Source organism: Prionailurus viverrinus, chromosome B1, assembly GCF_022837055.1.
Source record: "Prionailurus viverrinus isolate Anna chromosome B1, UM_Priviv_1.0, whole genome shotgun sequence".
In the NCBI taxonomy this organism is placed as follows: Eukaryota; Metazoa; Chordata; class Mammalia; order Carnivora; family Felidae; genus Prionailurus; species Prionailurus viverrinus.
In genome coordinates, this window is record NC_062564.1 from 160,863,031 (window position 1) to 160,882,188 (window position 19,158).

Sequence of the window (19,158 nt, forward strand, 5' to 3'; positions counted from 1 at the left end):
CAAGATATTTAAAAGGTAAAAGTTTTAAGAACCACTCATTCAACATAGGGATAAAAGAGGGGGAAAGTCAAGGATGTTTCCTAGGTTAGCTACAAGGCAAAAGAAAGTTTTTAACTACTGCACCTCCACAATTCAGTTGAATCCATATTTATTACCTAGTTGTTAAACAGGGTAGGAATTTCAATTAATGGATAGAAAAAACATACTCATAGGAGACATATATTACAAGTGCCAAAACGCCTGCTAAGAACTAGCAGATGAATTCAGGAAAGACTGATGACTGAAAATAATTTGTGGCACTGAAATTTAAGAGTCTTGAAATGTATAGAACTTCCACAGAGAGGAGATAAAAAGTCTAGGGCTGTTCCCTCCAGTAAGGGAGCCACTAGCCACATTTGGTCATGAAATATGAAACACGGCTACTCCAAATTGAGATGTGAGTTAAGTTTAAAATACACAATGGATTTCAAGATGGGGGAAAAAAAAGGATGCAAAATATCACACATTTACAAATATTGATTACATGCGGAAACGATATAGTTTTGGATATACTGGGCTACATATGATATATTTACAATTCATTTCACCTGTTTCATTTTACTCCCTAAAATGTGACTACTAGAAAACATAGTTACATAGTTTTACATATTTCTATTGGCACTGTTCTCCTAGACACCGCATAAATGAACACAGATGAGTGAACTTGGTGAATTAACCTAACTGGAATATAGGTATAGGATTCACAAGAGAGAAAAATCAAAGTTAGGGTTGAAGGGATAGGAAGAAAGCAGTATGCAGGAGGTGAAAGGGTCTTCAGACTGAATTTTAATAGCTCTTGGGTTGCCACTGAACATTTTTGAGCAAGGAAGTGCCATTTAGAAATCATAAAAGTGCCATTTGAGAAAGATTAACCTGCCAGTTAGATTATACCAGTTTGGATGTATGGAAGGAAAAGACCTGCTCTAATACCCTGATTTTATGGAGTTGTTACTCGTTATCATCTGGATCTTTTTGTTTGGTCTCTCTATATATTTTTTTACCTAAGTTCAATTTTCTTTGTGGAAGACAATGTACTGACTAGCCAACACAAACAAGTTGGTTCATCATAAATTTAAAAATTGGGCGTGTGGGGAAAAACACACTTAACCAGCATAAATGTCACAAGCTATTTTTCCTGAGGATCTAATCACTCACAGATAAAATGATTATGTAACTATAAATGCAAACTAAAGCAAGGCAACTTTTTGCCTGGTGCTTTTGGAGCTCTTCAAAGCCATCATGGCATCAAAAGACTATAAAACACACACACATACAAAATCTGGACACAAAAAAAGTAAATTTTCAGTAAATTCAATTATTAACTTTAAGGAGATAGCAGGTTATTAGGAAAAGCAGGACTTTGAAAAATCCACACGTTTTTGTGATTGTTTTGCAATATCTATTGATTACCAACACGATTTTCAGGCACCTCTCCAACCCCTGACCATTTCTCTTTGTAATCACTCTTTCTCTACTTCGTTTCCTTTCCCCAATCCAGAGTCAGTTCCGAGTATTTCAGAAAGTTCGGAGAGGCCCGGGAGGGCTGGGTTTCCTACGCCTCTCTTGGCGGTGCCTGGGCCACGTGTCCACCTGCCCAGCGGCCTAAAGAGAAGGCTGCAGGGAGACCAGACACCGCCCGGGGGTGGGAGAGGCAGCCAGGAGGGCCGCAGGGCGCGCACGTGTCCGCACAGAGCTCGCAAGCTCTAGGCGGGAGGGCAGGGAGTCCCCGGAATATTCCTGGGGATGCCTGTTACTCACCCTCAGCTGTAGCCATTATCCTGCGTGGGCTGGGGGCAAACGCCGCGCTGGGAACAGAGGCAGGGCTCTGGAAAAGAGGAGTGGTCAGAGAGGCTCACCCGGCGGGGAAGGGAGGGCGGCGCACAGACACACCCCCGGCCAGGCCTGGTATTCCGGAGCGCAGACTCAGGCTCTCAGCTAGTACCACAGTCCGGAGGAATGCCTGTCTTCTCTGCTGCCCCGGCGGAACTTCGGCTCCGGGAGCTAGCTTTACCCCCGAGGCTTCCCGCCGCGCAGACGCAGAGACGCAGGCTTCCCCCCGCCCCTACCACCCCGCGCGGGCGCTGTTCCAGACGAGGCGAAAAGTGGCGCGCACTGGCGGCCCCTCCCGACTCTACAGAGGCTCGCTGACCACCCCCTTCTCAGCGAGAGCGGTTCATAGGTTGGCGCGTACCAAGTAATGATGGCCGGGGGAAAGCATGTGCGGAGGAGCATACAAAATTTACATCTTCTGGCAGAGAAATGACGTTAACCCTACTACTTTCATCACCCTAACCTTGGATGTTGGAAAATAACGGAGATTTCCACGTGCAGCAAAAGCAGCTCCCCGTAGGGCTCCGGCGGAGGACTAGCTCCACCCTAGGCGTCTGTGACTCCTCCTCTCAGCCAAGGAGCCTCTAGCCCCCTCCACGCTCATTGGTGGATACTGAAGGGGCGGGGCAGGGTGGCAGGGGGCGAGCTAATCACGCTTACTTTGGGAAAGCGCGCGCCGCCGCAGTAGCTAGGGTCGTGCGGCTGGGAAGGAAGCGAGCTTGAGGCGTAAGGGCCGAGCGGGCAGCTGGTTGGTGCTCAGGCCGCTGCCGCGGCGGCAGGTCCCTCCACGTGCTTTCGGCAGCGACATGGAGCTGGAGGAGTTGGGAATCCGAGAGGAATGTGGCGTCTTCGGGTGCATCGCCTCAGGAGAGTGGCCCACGCAGCTAGATGTACCGCATGTGATCACTCTGGGACTTGTGGGTCTGCAGCACCGGTGAGCAACCGGCTGAGGGGTGGGGGTGGCGGCGCGTGTGCTGCTTCTTCAGCACAAGCTGTTTCCCGCGGCCCGTGTTAGCGAGCTCGTGCGCGCCTGAGGGCCAGGAGGCCAGACCTCTACTACCTGGATTGGTATCTGCCTGTGGCATCGACTAGGTGGCCAAGGCGTGCGCGGGCACCACCTTGCATCCCTGGACTTCTCCCTCTCAAGCCCTAGTGCTGTTCAGGGGCTCCCCTCCTCCCAGTATGCACCCCTCACAAGTCTGGCCAATTTGTTAAGGCTCCGGTTCTCTAGGGTTAGGCGGGTCGGAACTTCTCCCCGACTTAATCTTGCAGAGCCTGGAGCTGCTTTTGAGAAAGGTTCGTGTGGCGTGGCTGCTGGTCCAGGACTTACAACACCTTGAGGTGTTCGCGCGGAGCCTTCAACCCACCACAAGCTTTTGTTTGCAAGGGCAAGGCTGCTGTTGAGCAGACTGGATATTTGAATGTAGGCACAGCTATGAGAATTTAGGAATTCTAGAGTTCATACCCCCGGAAACAGCTAGTTGATATTCAAAAGGAACTCCCGGTTGTAGATCTCATACAAATTAACTGAAAATAAACCAGTCACAGGAAATAGTGCATCTGAAAAAGATGCACGGGTTTCAGATAATGAAGGAAAAGGTTGTAAGAAGATGCCAAGAAGTAACTCCCTTCTTTATTTAAAAGGGAGCAGTTCCTGTATGACAGGATACATACAGATTTTTGGTAGATCCCTTTGAGTTAAAAAATAACTTGGTTTCTGTGATCGTTCCGTTTTTTACTACCTGGAATTTGCTATAAATCTAGATTTAACATCGCTGAAAGTATTACAAAGTTTTCATAAGGCAGTAACTGCAGCAACAACTTTTAAAACATTTAAGCAACTTGGCGATAAAACTTATCAGAAATATTGGAGCAACAAGTATAAATGAATTACAAATGATTTGCTTTCCCTCACCAAACTTGAAATGTAAGTAGTCTTTTTGATCTTTTCAGGGTCGCAAATACTTGAGTTTGTTTCACATCTTGTGTACGCCTCCTTAAATGCTGAGAGTGACTTAGAGTCTGGGAGGAATTAAAAAGAATATTTTTAACTTGAATGACTCTAACTTGGATACTTGTGGGTTGACCCTAATAGAAATCTTGTCTTAAAATACTGTACATTTTTTTGAGAAGATTAGATACAGAATCCAAGGAAAAACTAAAATCTACTTATATGGTAGTGCAGAGCAACATTAGTTTATAACATCTTAGGATAAGTTATTGTGGATATTCTCTGAAGGTAAGAGGTGTGCAGAAACGAGGGATGTTTATAGAGTTGCCTGGCAGTCTGTGGGAGACCAATGAACTGACCTTGATTTTTTTTTTAATTATTTACTTTTTAACTAAAATAACTCAGAATGTTCATCTTCAGTCTCCTTTAAATATGTGCTGGAAGAAAAAAGGACTTTTTTTCAAGTGAATACAACTTGATTCCTAGCTACATGCACTTTTCTGTAGTTGCTTTTATGTGAAAGCATTATGCAATTAGACAATACAAGATAAGAGCAATAAAAATGTAATTATAATAGAGCAATAATAAATGGATTCTATGAGACTGCTCATTTGGCCAAGTAAATCTTTGTTAACCTGGTTTTGAAGATTGACCTTGTGATGTTTTCAATAACAGTGGCAAGGAACCCAGTAGCTTCTGAGGCACAAATATATTAATGGAAAACTGTTTAAGATTTTCCTTGTGTAGGCATAGAATCATTAAGGGGCACTGAGGAGGCTGTTCCTCTCCCATAATTTTATCCAATTCAAAATTTTGAATTAGCAGAAGTCCCTACTCTTTAGAGGAACTGACTCGGATTGGAAGAATATCTCCCTGATGTCTTAAAGATAAAATCTACTCTGAACTAGTAGGTAGGGCTCAGAGATTAAGAACTGATGTTTTTCAATGACATTGAATCAAGGAACATTAGAACTGGATGCCTTAGATAGGTTATCATAGTTTAGTATATAGTAGAGTTAGTTATATACACTGTACACTGGCAAGCGGTAGTCCGTTGCAGAGGTCTGTACCTCCTCACCTACTTCCACTCAATCGTTAGTTGTTTTAAAACCACAGTAATAACAATTCTATTGTTGGATTTTTTTTTTCCTTTTTGATGAAGGAATTTATTTCTCATGCATTATCTTTTTAAATCATGGAATCTAGAAGGTGAGATTGTTATCACTTTTGCATTGTATTTGGTTCTGTTTTTGTCTTAGGCATAATCTGATCTAAAATATTTAGTTTCGGGGATAATAGCGTACCTGAAAGTTATAATATGTATTTCATGTAAAAACAAATAGAACATCAATCACTAGATAGTCATGCACTGGATACTTAATCCAGATGGGTTCATCCAGAAGTACTTTCTTTCTAGTAGTTCTGGCTATTTGCAGATTTATTCCATAGTTCTACTTTCTGTCAAGGGGAATTTTAATTTAACATTTTCAGTGTCCTCTTCAGCTGTAAACTGTGTGCCTGTGTCTTCATGCCACATACATTTAATCACCACATGCTTTTTCAGTTCTAAAAACTATGTTTCAGTGGTTTGCAGAGTTCTGAAGAAACCACACACACCTTTGTAGATCAGACATTTTCGTGTTTAAGGGGCACCTGGGTGGTTCAGTTGGTTAAGCATCTGACTCTTGATTTCAGCTTAGGTCACTATCTCATGGTTTATGAGATCAAGCCCTGTGTCAGGCTCCTTGTGCTGTCAGCCCCTCCCCCCACTCATGCTGCACTTGCTGTCTCTCAAAATAAATAAATAAATTTTAAAAAAAGAAATTTTCATGTTTAAACCACAGGCATGTTTTCTGGAGACTAGAATGACATGGACGTATTTTGAAGATTCCATGAAAGGAATTATTAAAGTTTCATAGATTTATCTGATGAATCAACTAGTTCGCCTTTTCTTGGTTAATTAGGAGATGAAAATGCCTGCTCTTTCAGTGACTTATAATTTCCCTGGGTTAGGAATTGAACCCTACAACTGATAAACATTTTCATACTTCTAAAAACTTTGAGATTTACCTGATGAAGTTGGATCACGTAGGGGGTCTCCTGTCTGTAGAAACATTCTGTAGAATCTTTTCGTTGTGTTATGCTGTGAGGAAACCGATTTGCAGTGATCTCAGGAGCAGTTTTCTTAAGAGATACAGACACTGGTTCTGTAAACAGAGCATATAACATTATCACTGGAAAGGCTACTTGTGAGAAAGATGCACTCAGACAACCTTTATGGAATTAGTTTCCATTTATCTTCATTTAGTTTGTTGGAGTACACAGGAATAGATTGTCAGAGAACTTGCTTTGAGTTGCCAAATTTAAGGCTGGTAATAACTTTATTTTGATATTCATCTCTTAGTAATAATGACCAAATATGTCACATTTCTATATCCTTGGTTGGGGAAGTGACTTATGTTAAAACTGTCCTTGCTAATTTTTCCAGTCTTTGGTTTTGAAAGACTTTAATTCAATTACTTTTATAATTTAATGATTCTCAGTTTTCAGTCATAAGTGTTTTAAACTTTTCCAGTTATAATTATTATTTATAACTTTGCTTTTTGCATTAGTTTGAAGCAGAATTTATCTATCCCTAAAAGAGTTTCAAAGTACCACTGCTTTTTCATTCTGGTCAATATTGGAAATAACATTGAGACTTGGGAAATCTAGTCCTAGGTTTCCTAGCAACATCAACTTGATCTTGGGCAAGTCTCCTAACTTCTGAGTCTGTGTTCTCATCTGTTGGGCTAGACTTATGTACTTAAAGGTTCAATGGGCAAAATCCAGTGTGTTGGAAATGATACTTTTGTGTGGTTAGCCCTTAGCAATTTTCCTTTTCCTAGTAACATCAGTTTGATCTTGGGCAAGTCTCCTAACTTCTGAGTCTGTTTTGTCATTTGTTGGGCTAGACTTATGTACTTACAGGTTCAATGGGCAAAATCCAGTGGGTTGGGAATAATATTTCTGTGTGGTTAGCCCTTAGCAGTTTTCCTTTTCAGTAGCATATACACTATAGGGCATAGGAAAAGTTCAGGCAACTCATCTGACTTGGACTTTAGGTCCAAAAATGGAGAATAATATTTTCACCTCACTTGAGATAATAAGGGTCGTGGAGAGTAGGGAGGTTCCAGTTATTATCTAATACTTTATTCGAAAAATACTTAAGCTTCTGTTGTGTATATATAAGGCCCTGTGGTCAGTGCTAGGAATACTGTACTTCACAGGGCCAATGTGGTCCCTGGACCTCACAGAGAGGCAATGTTAGCCAGATCATTCAAGAGCACAGACTTTTCTATGCCTCTATTTCCTTCTCTATAAATTGTGTATAATGATAGCACCTACATCTTAGAGTTGTGGTAGGAAGTAAATGCATTAATATACGTAAAGTACTTAGAAGAACTGTACCTAGATATATGTATACCTGTGACCTTCCGTCCAACTCCTGGGTATGTACTCTCTAGGAATGCATACATATGTTTACTGGAAGACAGGTACAAGAATTTTTATAGCATTATTTGTAATAGTCCCCATCTGGAAACAATGGAAATGTCCAAGAGTGGAATGGATAAAGAAGGTGGTGGTATGTATATTCATATATGGAATATTCAGCAGCAGTGAAAAAGCAAACTCCTGATACAAGTAAAATCATGGGTGAATCTCACAGTGTTTAGTCAAAGTAGCTTGACATTAACACATACCAGAAAAGTAAGAACATCTTGTATGATTCCAAATTTAATCTTTGGTAATAGAAGTCAGAAGAATGATAACCTTTATAGGGGCTAGCAAGATGATTAATGACTGGGTGTAATGTTTTATATCTTGATTTGAGTGGTAGTTGTATGGGTGTGTTCACTTTGTAAATATTAAGCTGTTAAACTATTTGTATATACTCAAAATAATTTGATAGATTATAAATCTATAAAATGCTGAAGTTGGATTATCCTAAAGATCCAGAGAGATGCAGTGATTTGCTCTGTGTTGAGTTATTAGTGTCAAAGAGAAATTAGAACTCAGGTTTTCTGAGTCTCAGTCCAGTGCTTTTTCCTCTATTCTGCAATTTTTTTCTTTCATATGCTGTACTACCTCGTATTACCTTTTCTGACAGCTGTAATGAGTCAGTTTGGAATTATAGCTCACATAATTAATTTGACTTATTTGTAGAGTTACTAAAATGTTACACCCTCTACTAACTACCTTTAGAGAAAACTAAAATTCCAGATTTACTACTTTGTGGGTTTTTTTCCTTTTCTATATCAGTATTCTGATAGCAATCATTGCAAATAGTAATTTAAAGGCTCATGATGAATGGACAGTTGTGCAGAAATTTCTGACTCTGGGAAATTTTCCATTTACTCTGTTACTTTCACTCTTAATGAGCTGTGAAAGAAATCATTGCTCAGTCTTTTTTGCTCTCACACAGCTTGTAAACATTATATTTAGTCTAAACTGTCAAGGACAGGAATAAATATCTTTTATCAGGAGAAAGCAACGGAAGTTTTTTTCAGTGTGGAAGAACTTGGCATTTCTTAAGCTCTTACCATCTTCATGTGCTTTTCTTTTGATGCTCAGAGGTCTTGGGTTTTTGGCGTGACCTTCAAAAAATTCTTAAAAGAACATAGGAAAAGAATCATTATATGACATTTAAAATACATTGGCCTTCCAGATTTGAGTTCAGTAAAGTAAGAATATCAAAGCAGTTGGACAAATGAAGAATGAGTTTAAGAATTAGGAATATTTTAGTATAAGGTTTGGAAAGAAATTGAAATTCTTTACTTAAATTTATTGGGTCATTTGAACATACAGTAGTGTGAGGGTTTTATTTTTGAGGAATTTTTTACTACATTACAATACAAAGAAAAAGTTAAGAGAAATTTTATTTTAAAAAGTCAATTTCAAGGTTACCATGTTTCCATTTGGCAGTTCTGAGAGCTGGTCCTCTTAAGATGCAGTCAACTTCTTCATAAAATCTCATTTTTCTTTGAGGGTTGCCATTTTTCTTTTGTAAAACTCTGTATTCGTATTTTAAATTTTTGTATTTGGTACGACATTGTTTCCAGTCTCTGTCTATTCCAAACTGCATTAGTCTTCTGGCAATTTCCTCAAATATTTCTTTGTTTCTTGTGGCCCTTTCAAGCGTTTGCTTAATTTTTTCATCAGACCATATGTGTATAAGCGCTCTGACCTCATTGTCACACCAGTGTTTTCCAGCCTCTGTGTCGCTCACTGTTATAATCTGTAAATGATTTTTAGCATCTTCTAAAGGAATATGATTACCTATAAATCAATGTGAATTACAATTATACAAACTTATAGATAAATCTTGTATTTGAATATCATTCATTTAAAACAACCTGGATTGACATAAAGCACTGAGAAATATAATGATTTCAATGTGAGGGTCAAAACTTTTTCATATGTTCATATTCAAATAAGATATTTTAAAAATTATAAGGCAGATTAATCTCCAATGCTGGTGAGAATAATTTAGCTTTTCATCAATAGGTAATCTTCGCTGGATTTTTACAAATAGGAGAGTCTTGGTGTAACTTCTTAAACTGTATATATATATTAGCTTTAAATACAAAAAAAAATTTTTTTAATTCAACAATTTAGACCCTGTACCTGACCCAGTGATACTCTGTAGTGCTGTGGGGCTGTCCACCTCTTCTGAGGCTGTACTTACAGTGTCTTCCTCTGTCAGAAAGCAAAGAAAAGAGCAGTGTATATTTGTTGTTCACAAAACTCAAATTTACTTTTGCAGTTGAAGATTATACTGAGAAAATAGTAATGCTGGATTCCACCATCAAAACTGTAACCTCATAGCCAAGAACATTTGTTATCTCTAACCAAATTTTAAAATGCCTTTGTAGGATTCACCACCTTGAAAATCTTGGAAGTATTCTGCCTTAAAAGTCTCAAGGCACAGTATGCAGTATTTGGGAATATGATAGCACTTGTAGACCCAATTTTGTAATATGTTTCATTGTTGTATTTTAATGCTTGACAAAGAACTTACATCTCTTTTTCATTTGATCCTCATTGTAACTGAGAATGAGCCTTTCTGCAATACATATAAACAAAGAAAAGACCTTAAAATTAAGTGGTCTGGGGGCACCTGGGTGGCTCAGTCGATTAAACATCTGATTTTTGATTTTGGCTCAGGTCACGGTCTCACGGTTCTTGGGTTCGAGTCCCACCTGGGGTTCTGTACTGACTACACACAGAGTCTGCTTGGGATTCTCTGTCCCTCTCTCTCTGCCCCCCCCCCCCCCATGCTGTCTCTGTCTCTCTCAGAATAAATAAACTTAAAAAAAGAGATTAAGTGGTCTTAGCAATTTTCATGTTGAGAGGTTAACAGCAGACAGGTAAATATTTTAAGGAACTGATGGTGCTTAGCTTGGTAAATATACATTTATTGTAGTGTAGCTCTGTACATATAGAATGTTTATAAGTCAGCTGTAGTTTGGGGAAAGCTCTTCCTTATATGCATATGTTGGATTGCTGTATTGATGCTATGATAGTTTTCTTTGCCTCCTGTACTTTCCTATACACTGGGACATTATTATTATCTTTTTTAATTTGGGGTGCCTGGGTGGCTCAGTCTGTTAAGTGTCTGACTTGGCTCAAGTCATGATCTCACGGTTGGTGAGTTCAAGCCCTGTATCCATCTCTCTGCCCTTCCCCTGCTCATGCTCGCTTGCTCTCTCTATCTCTCTCTGTCAAAAATAAAACATTAAAAACATTCTGTGTTACTACTATTGTCTGTGCTGTTGCTTGTAATGATTGTTGTAAAACTGGATAAAACTACAGTGTTTTGTTTTTTTTAAATTTTTTTCATTATTTATTTTTGAGAAGGACTACAAGCAGAGGAGGGGCAAAGAGAGAGGGAGACAAAGAATCTGAAGCAGGCTGCAGGCTCTGAGCTGTCAGCACAGAGCTCGTGGTTCGAATCCACGAACCATGAGATCATGACCTGAGCCAAAGTCAGACGCTCAACTGACTGAGCTGCCCAGGTGCCCCCAGTAGTTATTACCAATAGACAAGTGAGGCCAGAGGTGGTTAGGGGGCCTATAAGATGCAGCAATAGCTATGTGGAGATTTATATGAGGATAGGACCAGATCTTCTTATTTTAAGGATATGTTTGCACAGTAAGACTAGAATGAATTTTAGCTTTTACCAACATTAAGACCTTCAATAATAGGTTGTATTTTGGAGCCACAAAGGCTACCTAATAGGCTACTTTTTTTTTAATTGAAATTTTTATTGAGATAATTGTAGATTCACATGCAGTTGTTAGAAATAATAGAGATCCCTTCTACACTTGGCCCAGTTTTCTCCAATGGTAACATTTTGTTAAACCGTAATATACTAATAAATGAAGGGTATTGACATTGATACAGTTCACTATTCTGATTCAGATTTCCCCTTTTACTTGCACTCACTGTGAGTTATGTATATGTATTATGTTTTATAATAATTTATCACCTTGTAGGTTCATGTCACCACCATCAAGGTCAAGATAATCAAGGGTTCCAACACCATAAGGATCCCTCTGGTTGCCCTTTTATTTTTTAAAGTTTATTTATTTTGAGAGAGAGAGAGAGGGTATGCTTGAGTTGGGAGGAGGAGGGGGCAGAGAGGGAGAGAGAATCTCACACAGGCTCTGCACAGACAGCACTGTCTGTGCAGAGCCCCACAAGGGGCTCCATCTCATGAACTGGGAGATCATGACTGAGCCCAAATCAAGAGTCAGATGCTTAACCAGTTGAGCTACCCAGGTACTCCTGGTTGCCCTTTTATAACTAGACTTACCTTCTTTCATCCATGCCTAAGCCATTCTCCCACCCTCACCCCACTGGCTACGTTTTGGAGAGCACAAGTCCAAGGTAAATTTTGGCAAACCTTATTTCAACAGAATCTGAATTTATAACATTTTACCTAAGTGACTAAAACCATCAGTTCTAGGCTCAGGCACATGTCCTACTTCTGGGTTATGGAAAGATTAACAGATATTAGGTGTCCCATAGAAATTTTGAGTAGTTAGTCCCAGAAAATAAGATGTCATATTGGAGAGTGGTAGTGTGGAAATCCCTACACTTAGCATATTTTAAGGAAAGAGAAGCATTTAGTTTTTATTATGTTTCTATCCCAACTGATACACTGCCATTCACTTCTCACACTCACTACCTGGAGTTAGCTAGCATCAGACTCTACAGCTCTAAGGGCTCACTCTTGCATAAAACTGCCCTTACATCACATGCCAGCCACAACTTCAGCTGACTGGCTACAAACTTAGGTGATGCTGTAATCCCCTCATGTTTGACAATTTGCTAGAACAACTCCTAGAATTTAGGAAAGTCCTATTAGGATTACAGTTTTATTATAAAAAATAAAACTCAGGAACAACCAAATGAAGATCCACATAGGGTAAGGTCTGGGAGGGTCCTAGATGCAGTCTCCATGCCCTCTCCCTGTAGAGTCAGGGCCTGTCACTCTCCCAGCACATCAGTGTGTTCACCAACCAGGAAGCTCTTCTAAGCCAGTTTTTATTGACATGATTATGACGTGATTAATTAAATCATCGGCCACATGATTGAACTTAGTCTCCAAAGTTACTTCCCTGCTAGAGGTCAGGGTGGCCTAAAATTCCAACCCTCTTAATCCCAAGGTTTGTCATTTTGGTGACCAGTCCTATCTTGAAGCTCTTTAGAAACCCAGCTTGGAACACCTCATTAAAATAAACATTCTTTTTCTGATTTCAGCTCAGGTTGTGATCTCTGGGTTGGTGAGTTGCAGTACCGCATCTGGTTGTCTCTGGTCTGCACAGAGCCGGCTTAGGATCCTTTGTCCCCCTCAGTCTTTTCCCCTCCCTGCTCACGTGTGCGCGCTCTCTCTCAAAAATAAACATCAAAAAAATTTTTTTAAATAAATAAATAAAAAAGACTTTCACCACTGGAAATTCCAAAGGTTTTTGAAGCTCTGTGTCAGGAACTGGGGACAAAGACCAGATTTTAATTTTTTAAAGATTTTAAGCAATCTCTCAGGTCACACCTTTAATTATCAAGTTGCCTATATTTATCAGCTTACCTAGGTCTGAACTTTCTTTTTTTCATACTTATAATTTTTGGGTTTTCTGAAATTTTAACAATCACATCTTTATTGGGTTCTGTTGGATTAAAAATTTAAAGGTTCTCAGTATTGTGGTTCATGTGATCAAAGTACATTAGCTTATGATAATTTTACTGCTAAGATTACCCAAATAGCGTGCAAAATTTACCAAACTTTTTAAATATTTAATTTAGAAGAAAATTATTCCCAATTTTTGTTTTAATATAAATAAACCAAAATAAATGAATTTGAGAAAATAAACTTGGAATAGCCTCTGAGTTACTAACAATAGATAATTTAGTGCCCTCTGCTGGCCATCACATTGTTAATTTTTGTGAAATTGTGGGGATAGTGAATCATATTTTAATTTTGGAGATATGTTTTACCACATCCAAAAAGAAAATAGATCATTTTAAGATTCTTCTTAAGAGAACAGTGTAGTCTTTCACTTCTGATTTTTAAGCTGATGATAAGAGTGGTCTTTAATAGGATATATATGTATGTATGCATGCATGCATGCATGCATGCACGCCTGTCTGTCTCCACCCCTCAGAGCCGGAAGCAATCTACCTTTGGCTACCTCTACAAGAAAGCAGTGACTTGCAAGAATACCCAGATATTGAAGTATTCCAACTCATATAAATAGGCACTGATACTGGAGATGAATTTAGTCAATTTTAGGTCTATTCAGAAGAGATAGGTAACGCACAAGATTGTCAAACACAGATTTCTCTTCCGGCACCGTTTTCCTGGTAACATTCTGATTGCTTTTATACTCCCTTGCCTGTGCCTCACGTGGGGGGAAAAATAAATTTATTTTAGATGCAAAGAAGTAGTTATTCAATTTTCATGGGCCATTTCTTCTTATTTATTGTAATAGATAGGCATAGCCCACGAGTTCTGTGATTCTTCCCAGTGATTAACTTCTTTCATATGGCATTAGTCATGCATTTTTTAAAGTGATAATTGGAATGGCTATTTTTTCTCGCCTAAATGGAATCAGACTGGATTTGATGTATTACTTTCTTCAGCCCTCTGCTGGTCTTATTCTCTAAATAAGACAACCTAGCTGTGGTTCTCAACCCTGGCTGTGCTTGATGATCTTACAAAAATATAGGTACCTGAACCCATCCTATAACCTACACTTGACCAAAATCTCCAGGAGTTCTAAATAGGGAACTAAGTAGTTATCTGGAATCCGGGAGGTCCACAGCTCTAGCTAGATTTTTATTTGAAATAAGAAGGAATCTCCTGGCATACATTTAAGATGGGGGAAAAAAAATTAACCTTTAGGAGATCAGATTTATGACCAAGGGTCAATGTTAACAATATGGGGCAATAGCAACTCAGATTACAATATTTCATTAGTAGAATATATAAAATCAAAATAAAATGACCTCTACCTATTTTTACAAGAATGTTTATCACTTTATTGTGTTTTTGTTTTTAAATTTTTTTTTAATATCCATTTGTTTTTGAGAGAGAGAGAGATGGAGAGAGATGGAGCACAAGTGGGAGAGGGGCAGAAAGAGGGAGACAGAATCTGAAGCAGGCTCCAGACTCTGAACTGTCAGCCAGAGCCTGATGCAGGGCTCGAACCCATGTGAGACTATGACCTGAGCTGAAGTTGGACGCCCAACCGACTGAGCCACCCAGGTGCCCCTATTGTGTTCTTGTTTTTAAAGAAAGGTATTTGATGCGAATTTTTATCCTGAAGATAAATATTCGTATCTTTATACCTCAGTACAAAATCTTCTAAATAGTACAGTGGCAATTTGTGCCTCAATAGTTGTGCATTGCAGTTGTGCCTAAAGTTCTTACCTGTTTAAATTTTTTCCCTATGCATTTAGCTGCTGGGATTCTTATGGGTTTATACCTTTGCTTTTATTTTCATGGGAAAGTTTAAAATAAGTTAATTTCTAGAATGACCGTAAATATTTCCTGTTTCACATTTTCTAAACATATTCCAAATTAACATATAAGCATACCAGACAGTTTTTAAAAACCCTCTCAGTTTTTATCTGGCTGAATGTTTTCCTTTCACATATAAAAAATTATCTTGAGGTATTGGACTTAAGTGAGTCCAGAGGACCAGCAAGCTAAAATCTTCTGAATGCCAAGGTTCTTAACTTTTTCCATGGAAATCTTTCTATCTCACTAAACACAATCGGATTTTAACTTTTTTTTTGTTTTTCTTTTTCCTTTTAATGACAAGAGTCATTGCTGTGATGCCCTGAGAAACCTTAGGAGCACAGTTTTGTTTACCTTTGTTATCGTACCCCTAGTCAGCTGCATGTTCCTATCGTGTTAGTCTCCTTAATTTCTCCCTATTTCCACCTTCCACTGTTCTAGCAGCTTTCGTTTCTCCCACTGAGCTTTTAATCTACCATCTCTGATAAATCAGACAAAGAAGTTTGCCAAGGGTGTGGGGAATTTGATTACCTGGTTTGTTAATCAATATGATCTTTACATTTTCCAAGGTTGTATGAATCTTTGAACTATGTGCAAGGTCTGTGATGGCTAGGCTTTTGTTTGAGGGCCTGGTGATCCCCTCATCCCTCATTTTGGTTTGTGTAAAAGGCAAACAGTCAAATAGGAAGCACTTACTTTGCTCTACCCCCTTAGTGTTCTTCACCACAGGGCAGTATTTCTTAAACTTAAGCATGCATAAGTTCTCAGACAGTGCTGATGCTGCTACACTTTGAGAATAACAGCCATAGGGAACGTTATGGGTCATTAATTGTTTTCACCTTCCATTTCTGCATTTTGTAAATATGAGTATTATTCTTCATATAATGTTATAACTTCGTATATGTTCTTAAAGCGTCTTATAGTATTTTAATTATTGTAGCATCTTATTATACTATTATATATAAAATATAATTATAAAACCCATCATAAAGGCCCCATCCTTGTGACCTCATCTAAACCTAATTAACTCCCAAAGGTCCCGTCTCCAAATGCTCTTGCATTTGTTTTTTGTTTTTTGTTTTTTTTTAATTTTTTTTTTCAACGTTTATTTATTTTTGGGACAGAGAGAGACAGAGCATGAACGGGGGAGGGGCAGAGAGAGAGGGAGACACAGAATCGGAAGCAGGCTCCAGGCTCTGAGCCATCAGCCCAGAGCCTGACGTGGGGCTCGAACTCACGGACCGCGAGATTGTGACCTGGCTGAAGTCGGACGCTTAACCGACTGCGCCACCCAGGCGCCCCTGCTCTTGCATTTGTTGATACGACTTTAGGAGTGACATATTTCAGTCCATAGCAACATCATATAAAAACATCTTATGTATTTTTTCACACGCAAAACCAAAAAAAATGTTGTTTTACCTGTGCCAGGACTTTGTTTTACTTCTCTCTCTCTTAGGTCTTCTGACATATTACTGACTAAATCATCTTCAGCTGCTTCTCCAGCAATGACTGTGTGAACATAGTGGGATATATGGTGATTTGGTTTTATTCATTTTCAGGATTGTGTTTTAAACTCTAATATGTTATTTTCCCTTTTACAGTGAGCCTGGTGCTAAATACTGTAGTTGTTTCCTTTTCTCTAATTTAGATTCCCCACTCTTAAATATCTTTCAGTCGTAGGTCCCTGTAAATATCTGGTGTTGTAAATCTGTAGCTAGACTTACAGACTCATAACTGATGGAATCATCATTGTCTGCAATTACTGTATCAACAGAATCATGCTGCTGCTGTTGGGCTACTTTATCACTAGTCATTTTATTTTTCATGGGATAGATGTATATAGTTCTCTAGCAGACCGGTTTCTTTTTTCTCCCCAACAAAAGATTTTAGTACTTCTCACCACCATTTCTCAGTCCTAACTCTCATTGCCTCTCTTTCCCCTAGACACACACTCACACTCTAGGAATTAAGACTCCATTGTTTAAGGCAGATATTAAGATCTAGAAACTTTATGGTTAGTAGAGGTCTTTAAGAACATTTTGTCAAGTGTAGAGGAGATACTTGGTTTAGGATTCCACAAAGACTGAGCTAGAACTTGGATTTCCTGACTCCTGGTCTAGAACTCATCCAATTTATTTCATGCTATCATATCTTTGTGTGTATTGTATCTTAATCCTTTGGATTAAACTCATTTTAAAGAACTTTATGATATGTCCCAGAAGAACCACACTTCAAAGACATTCTCATGGGTTTTGTATTTTTCTAAGTTCTTTAATGTCCTTTTTCTGTTCACTCACAATTTTACCATATTGATATGAAAAGTTGCTTTAATTTCTGCCATCTAGAGTTGCATTTTTACTTTATTAAAATTGGTCTATTTTTAAACTTGTGGAAATCCAATTTTATTTCATTCTTTTTTTATAACTGTACTATTCTCTATGTCCTGGAGGAGATTGATTATACATTCAATCTGTTTCATGATAAATTCAACAATTAGCTTATTGAATAACATTTAGTGAAACCTATTTAACTTAGATTATATACATGTTATCATGATACTGACATTTTATATGATGTAGCCTGATGTTAAGATTACTTTTGTCTTCCTACCTGTCCGATCCTCTTCTCTTTTTACATTGGCACATCCTGTGGCTTGTTCTCCATCTTGGAATTCCTGTTCTTGTGATTTTTCTGTTTTATTGTGTCCCAAAATGGCATCCAGCTCAGTAAAAAATTTCATACTCTTAGTTATTCCTTGGTCTTGAGCCATTCTTACACTCTTATATTCATGTTTTAAGTTTTTGTACTTTGTTCTGCACTGTTTCCAATCTCTCTCTATTCCAAATTTCTGAAGCTTCGCAGCAATTTGTTCAAATATCCTTTTATTTCTCACTGTTCCCTCTAGTTGTTGTTGTATTCTTATATCAGACCAGATGCCTATTAGAGCCCTAATTTCTGGCACAGTCCAGTGTTTTCCTCCTTCATTTGCTACAGTTGGAATAAAAGTTGGATTAATAGGGGGTTCCATAATTGATGTAGAGTTACCTGTATCAGGTGGGGAGGGAAAGATATATGTGTATGTATATATATATATATATATATATATATATATATATATATATACATATACATATACATATATATGGTTACATAAGATAAATAATTAGATGCATCCTTAATAAAGAAAGACATTTTCTCCATGGGAGATGGAATACAAATCATAGCTTAGCTTTCCTCTGAAACTAATGGATAAATGAAGTACAGAACCTGAATCTGTTGTCATGTTAGTGACTGGCTTTAATACAGTTGTTTTTAATTAGTCACATTTTGATCATGTTTTTTTCTCTATCATTCCTTACCCGTCCATCCCACTCCTTTGGTCTGTGGTGTGTATTTAACTATATAGTGAGCATTGAATACATAATTTTGTAATATTGACTTGTAGAAAGCATTGCAATTAGAAAATGGCTTGTTGAGAACAGTTTATTATTTTTATTATTTTTTGGTGATAAGATAGGTGGGAGCAATTATCTCCTCTTCCTTTTAATCTAATGATTTCCATTGGCTACATATCAGTATCTCCTGGGGAGCTTTTATAAATCACTGCTAACCCCACCCCTCATCCCCAGATTGTGATTCTAGTGTGCAGTCAGGGTTGGGAACCAAGACTATTCATGAATAAAGGGTTGGAAGAGGCATATTACAACCATTGGTGCTTCTTACTCCTCATGAAAATAAAATGTCCCATTGGTTAAAAAACAAGTGTCATTTTAAGTGAAGTATTCTTTTAATGCAAGGAAATGTGCCAGAAATTTCATAATGCCCTAGACAGAATGTCCCTGCTTAGTTAGAAATCCTAGCATGGTACCTTCATGTTAGATCTCTAGTACAGTTTTGCAACTTACTGAGGTTATGTTGGCTATTTTAACAACCACATTATCTTGTGTTTTTGTCAGATTTCATGTTTGTTGTGTTTAATAAGAAGGTAGTTCAGACCTCAGCATCTATAATGTAAGTCATTAAAAACCACTTTTTAGCATTTACCTGAGGTATATGGAGGTGTTTTTATTTTGTGGTACATTTAATGTCTTTGTTTTGAAATGCTTTTCACTATTTTTCCTTACTTAGATTAACAACCTTCAATACAAATTTAGAAGCAAAGTGGGGATTTATATTGACTTTAATTTGGTGAATAAAATCATCCTTGACCTCATTATTGATTTGATATTATTTACTTTCACATGTAAAATTGTTTGTCTTAGACCTCAGGAGTGCT

General features: G+C 38.2%; 2 protein-coding genes across 7 annotated transcripts in view; one reads left to right on the top strand and one right to left on the bottom strand.

Moving 5' to 3' along the window:
• The window catches only part of PAICS (phosphoribosylaminoimidazole carboxylase and phosphoribosylaminoimidazolesuccinocarboxamide synthase), a 50,005-nt gene that overhangs the window by 25,315 nt on the left and 5,532 nt on the right, over positions 1-19,158 (bottom strand). For 2 of the 6 annotated variants that reach the window (XR_007151427.1, XM_047854997.1), the window contains exons 3-8: positions 16,302-16,391; positions 9,485-9,556; positions 8,765-9,136; positions 8,401-8,466; positions 5,891-6,027; positions 1,798-1,864 (exon numbers count right to left, since the gene is read on the bottom strand). Coding sequence is in view for 5 of the 6 variants with exons in the window: in XM_047854997.1 (XP_047710953.1) it covers positions 1,798-1,864; positions 5,891-6,027; positions 8,401-8,466; positions 8,765-9,136; positions 9,485-9,556; positions 16,302-16,391 (804 nt within the window). In the remaining variant the exon portion in view is untranslated. Of the gene's footprint in view, positions 1-1,797; positions 1,865-2,230; positions 2,352-5,890; positions 6,028-8,400; positions 8,467-8,764; positions 9,137-9,484; positions 9,557-16,301; positions 16,392-17,492; positions 17,928-19,158 lie in introns of those variants that run through there. The other 4 variants (XM_047855001.1, XM_047854998.1, XM_047855000.1 and 1 more) reach the window with 4 other exon arrangements.
• PPAT (phosphoribosyl pyrophosphate amidotransferase) overlaps positions 2,536-19,158 on the top strand; it is a 36,257-nt gene continuing 19,634 nt past the window's right edge. Inside the window, exon 1 of the mRNA XM_047855002.1 lies at positions 2,536-2,803. Within this exon, the coding sequence (XP_047710958.1) occupies positions 2,676-2,803 (128 nt within the window). The 5' untranslated portion in view covers positions 2,536-2,675. The remainder of the gene's footprint in view (positions 2,804-19,158) is intronic.